Source organism: Quercus suber, unplaced genomic scaffold (genome assembly GCF_002906115.3).
Source record: "Quercus suber isolate HL8 unplaced genomic scaffold, Cork oak 2.0 scaffold_283, whole genome shotgun sequence".
Classification (NCBI taxonomy): Eukaryota; Viridiplantae; Streptophyta; class Magnoliopsida; order Fagales; family Fagaceae; genus Quercus; species Quercus suber.
Window position 1 is genome coordinate 612468 of NW_027069739.1, and position 5571 is coordinate 618038.

Sequence of the window (5571 nt, forward strand, 5' to 3'; positions counted from 1 at the left end):
TATGAATTGGCTAATTTTATTGAGCCTGATGTGAATGCTCTTTTACAACTTTCTCTAAATTTTGTGAAGCTCTGGCTTCGCCAATGCTAGAGCTGGGTAGACAACTCTCTTTGGTTTTTTTTGTAATTGTCAGAGATTTTGTAAATTGAAGCTTCAATGGCGACGAGATACTGGGTGGTCTCTCTTCCAGTTCAGAACTCTGCGACTTCTTTGTGGAACCGATTGCAAGAGCAAATCTCCAAGCATTCCTTTGACACTCCTCTCTATAGAGTACTCACTCATTCTCTCATTTCCTGGAAGATCTGTTTCTCTTTGCTTCAATTTCATGTCATCATAGTCTTTCTTTCGTTTTTATATTTGATTTTTCCAGTTCAATGTTCCTAATCTACGTGTTGGCACCCTAGACTCACTTCTCTCTCTCAGCGACGATCTCCAAAGGTAATTCCTCCAACATCTGAATCCAATTTTGAAGGTTTTTTTTCCTGATTCACAGAATGTGTTGCTTTTTTTTTTTTTTTTTCTTTTTTCTTTTTGAATTTTAGATACAAATTTTGTAAATTTATTTTTATTTTTATCTTTATTTTGATTCACAGAATCTGTAATTTCTTGAACTTATTTCTGTGGCTATTTAATTGCAAATTTGGCTTTGATCTGAATCCAATTTCGAAGACTTTTTTATTCACAGAATGTCTTTCTTTTAATTTTAAATGCAAAATTTGTAGTTTTGTCTTTGTTTTTTTATCAATATTTTATGAATTATTAAGATTCATGGAATCTGAAATTTCTTCAACTTTGTCTGTGGCAATTCGATTGCAAATTTGAAATTGATCTGTTATTTCCGTGATTTTTGTTGTTATTATTATTATTAAATTGGAGTTTTACTGTGGAATTTTGTAGTCAAACAGCTTTGTGGAAGGAGTGTCACACAAGATCAGGCGTCAAATCGAGGAATTAGAGAGGGTATCGGGTGTGGAGAGCAATGCTCTCACTGTTGACGGAGTACCAGTTGATTCGTACCTCACTAGGTGAATCACAATTCTGTAAAATCAATAAAGATATTTTGACTTAGGATTTTGGTTTTTTCTGTTATTGTGAGGGATCTGGGTATTATTAACCGAGAATTTTTGTTTTGGTTTTGTAATGGAAAAGGTTTGTTTGGGACGAAGCCAAGTACCCGACTATGTCACCCTTGAGGGAGACTGTGGATAGTATTCATAGTCAAGTGTCAAAGATTGAGGATGATCTCAAGGTAATAATTAATTTCATCTATTATTTGAAGGCAGATACAAGGAACCATTGCTTGTTAGTAAACCAAGCCTTGACAACACTGTATAATTAAGATTCTTTGAGATCAGCTGAGAGAGATTCTATAGAATAAGTTTCTTTACAATGACCTATGTGATTTGGTTAGGTGTTTATAGTAAATCAGCTGTTCACTGCACTTAACTACAATGTGTTTTGTTTTCTGTTTAGCTTATGACATGATATCTGTGGATTGTGGATGTCTTAAATGTTGGGTTATCTTCCTTAGCTGGATGAATTGCTTGGGAGAATGCCAAAAATAGGAAGGATGAGCATCTGTGTACAAAGCATAGAGAATTACAATTGTAAAGCCAGATTATTTCAAAGAATGATGGGTATGGTGAACTCCTGTGGCTCATATTAAGATACAAAACCCTTCCAAGAACTCTTCTTAGTGTATAGGGTCTTCTTTTTTTTTTTTTTTAATTGGTGAGTTACACGCACATCTAGTGGGTCTTGGAGCACAACTCAGCTTCCATTCTATTCTTCTGAGGGAGGGATGTGTCATTGGACCTAGAGCTCATTGAGTCATTGGCTTTAGTGTGTCAGATCTTTTGTACATGGTTATGAAACTTGAGTGTTTGTTTCACCTGCTTTCTTTAGGCTATATAGCACAGTCATGCACTGAACTAGGCAACTGATTAGTTTTGGCACAGACTCTATCATAATAGGAGGTAACAAAAAAGGAGATAGAATGTTGATTCCCTGACACCTTGTGATAAGTAGAGTGTAGTAAATTGCTGCACGAGTGTTTATGATTTTTTATTTTGATGGAAATAACAACAATTGATACCATGAGAGCAGTTGTTTACTTGGCTGTTCTCATATTCTTGGCATGTATTCATTTCTACTTTAATATGATTGGCTACAACCTTACAAACTTTAGTTTTCTCCCCGTCATTTATCATTTAGGTTTTTTCCTCCACTTGGATTGATTAGATCTGTTATGTTTCTTGACTGAAGAAGTAAACCTCATAATTAAGCCAAAGCTCTTTAGTTTTTTAAATTGACTTATAAATTAATAAATAAATCTTTTTTTTTTAGATGAATATATATGGGTCTTAAAGCTTTGTCTCTTATATTAGGTTCGTGTTGCTGAATACAACAATGTGCGTAGTCAGCTTAATGCTATAAACCGAAAGCAAAGTGGAAGGTACACGTTTTTCTTCTTTCTTTCTCTTTTTTTTTTTTTTTTTTGGGGGGGGGGGGGGTGGTGCGTGTTTGTTTAAAGTCTAATTTTACATATATGTGAAATAGTTGATTCTGGTTTCTGATCAGACCTAGCTTTCTGCATTTTTCAGCCTGGCTGTACGGGATCTCTCAAATCTAGTGAAACCAGAGGATATAATTACCTCAGAACATCTAGTGACTCTCCTTGCTGTTGTTCCCAAGTATTCACAGAAAGACTGGTTAGCCAGCTATGAGACTTTGACTAGCTATGTGGTATGGATTATTATTTCTGGTTATATATTCTAGTTCCAGTTGGTTCGGCCTTGTTGATATTGTGGTAGAGTTGTGATTTAGTAGGCTACATTGCTTACAATTTGATATGGGTTCACTTTAATTGATCAACTTATCCATCATGCCCCTTAAATCTGTGGAACAGTTGTGCTACCTTTCTGACAATATGATATGGGTCACTTCAATTGATCCAACTTACCTATCATACCTGCTTAGCAAAAAACAAAAAAACTTTACCTGTGCAATAGTTGTAATCACATTGTTTTATTTTTAGTTTATCGTGATCTTACCTCAAGTCTGATTAATCTTGCTATGTGCTTTCAGGTCCCCAGGTCATCCAAGAAGTTGTTTGAGGATAATGAATATGCTCTTTATACTGTGACACTCTTTGGACGTGTTGCAGACAATTTTAGAACAGCTGCACGTGAAAAAGGTTTTCAGGTGAGTATGTTGTACAAGTGGCATGATCCAGGGATGTTACAACAGTGAATCTCCATCATGTCATTTAAAATTTATATCCTGTCATGCTCATTTGTACTGTCTGCAAAGCAGAAATGCATAAAGAATTTGCTGCACTTATGCTAATTTCAGCATTTGACTAGGTGGAACAGATCTAATTAGTGGCTTGTTATTTTAATATGTGATTCAGATTCGTGATTTTGAACATAGTCCAGAAGCACAAGAGAGTCGGAAGCAGGAGTTAGAAAAGTTAGTCGAAGATCAGGGAAGTTTGAGAAGTTCTCTTTTGCAGTGGTGCTATAACAGTTATGGGGAGGTATTTTTCTTTTTGTTTTTTTTATTATCTATAAGATGCATCTGACTTATGTGTGCACCACTGTAGCCTATTTGCCTATATGTGGTCCTGTTTTTGCTCAGAATCTTTCAAATTGCTGTTTTGAACTACAATTTTTAGTTTTGCTGTTTGATCTATTATTATTACTATTATTGGTATACATTGTTGTTATACTTGTTCTCATTGATGTTAACTTGCCCTTTGCAATAGGTTTTGTAATTTTCTTTTATGCTGAATAGGTTTCCTGCCTGTAGGTTTTTAGCTCCTGGATGCACTTTTGTGCTGTGCGCGTTTTCACAGAGAGCATTTTGAGATATGGTCTGCCGCCATCTTTCTTGGTATGTAGACTCTTATGTTCGTTTGTGGTTTTCCAACCAAGAATTTGCCTTTTTTGACCGAGCATGGGTTGTTGAAATGATTTCAGGCATGCGTTTTAGCTCCATCAGTAAAAAGTGAGAAGAAAGTGCGCTCAATCCTTGAAGGGTTGTGTGATACTGCAAACAGGCAAGTCCATAAGCCTTTGTGTATGTCTTATGGTATAGAATGAGTACACCTCAATAATTACAGTTAGAATAAGAGGGTCAAGGTTGACATGATCTTAACTACCTAGGCCATATGTACTCAGTGTAGATGCAGATGAACTTAAGATCCATTATTTAGTTAACTAATGAGACCATGTTATTTGAGATTGTTACCTGATTCAGTGGTCATGGGAGCGTATATTACTCTATGGTGAAGAAAAATATGAAGGTTGTCAGGAGGTTTAAAATTCATTGCTTCAGTAACTGTTTGATGATAAAGCTAAACTCTAAACTATTTTCTAAACTTTTATAGGAACTTCTGACACATGAATTCTTCATGCCTTTTTAAGTTCAAAAAATTGGGAGCACATCTTGCAGTTCAATTATGATGCGTATTGTTTTGTTTGCTCACCTATGCAATAATACATAGGATGATACTAATTGCAATGTTGTATTTCTGGAAAGTTTTTGTACATCTGTATATCTTAGTGGTTTTATAATCTGATTTATGTTTCCTCATTTTTTTTTCCTCTGATGTTTGGATGCAGCACATATTGGAAAACTGAAGATGAAGTCGGAGGAGGGGTGGCTGGTCTGGCAGGTGATGCTGATTCCCATCCATATGTCTCCTTCACAATCAATCTTGTGTGATCAGTGCTGACTCTGAGCTCATTATCTGTTTCGAACTCATAGTCCAAGGATTTTTCTAGACACCAATAATAATGGAAGTGTTCAGTGGTAATGTATATTAAATTTAGTTACCCAATTCTTTGTGTTCAATTATAGTTTCAGCTTTGGGAGTTCCAGTGAGTCTGATGGTACGAGGGTGGAATCTGTGAGAAAGGTTTGCTCTGTAGAAATTTGTATTACAAGATTTATATTATGAGATTGCAGGATCTGCATTTACGAAGTTGGACAGTAATGCTCTTGGTGTATTTTATAATAATGTTATATTAATAATTTAAAAATGCAATACATTTTGTTTTTAATGTACTACATTCACTTGCCTTTGAAATGTGATGCTCTCTGAACTAGTCTAGATAGGTGATTACCGATTACAACCCTTGAATGTTTAACTGTTTAGTGTGGAGTACGGACCAGTGGGCAATGGTAGAGAAATTGGATGATGAAAATGCATGCTGGAGCTTGGCAAGGATGATGAAGACTTGGACAGTGAGTCAGTGACATATGTTTGGATTTGGGTTTGGAAGAGCAGTGTGGATGTAGGTGGAGCTGGAATAAGTAGAAATGGCTTAAGGGATCCGAGAGCCTGATTATTACTCCTCAGCCTTGGACTAAGGCTTGTAGAGGCACTATGGCGCGTGTCGGTGGCTCTGCTGGCCATTACTTTTTCCTTTTCTCTATTTCAAGGTAACTTGCACACATTAGAGGGATGGAATTAGAGGTGGAATGTCAGGTAGAGCTTATTGGTACGCAATATTATGTAGCCTGATCTTTATTTGGGCTACGGATCATTGGTATATAGCTTGATCT

At 36.0% G+C, this 5571-nt stretch overlaps 1 protein-coding gene across 1 annotated transcript; it reads left to right on the plus strand.

The window, feature by feature from the left end:
- Positions 1 to 65: 65 nt before the first annotated feature.
- Positions 66 to 5073, plus strand: LOC112025646 (V-type proton ATPase subunit C). The gene is given in 11 exon segments (XM_065781929.1): positions 66 to 270; positions 371 to 472; positions 898 to 1025; positions 1150 to 1249; positions 2388 to 2455; positions 2604 to 2745; positions 3088 to 3204; positions 3413 to 3538; positions 3811 to 3894; positions 3981 to 4060; positions 4626 to 5073. Coding segments are annotated over 11 exon segments (1164 nt in total). The 5' UTR covers positions 66 to 156; the 3' UTR covers positions 4729 to 5073.
- Positions 5074 to 5571: the final 498 nt, after the last annotated feature.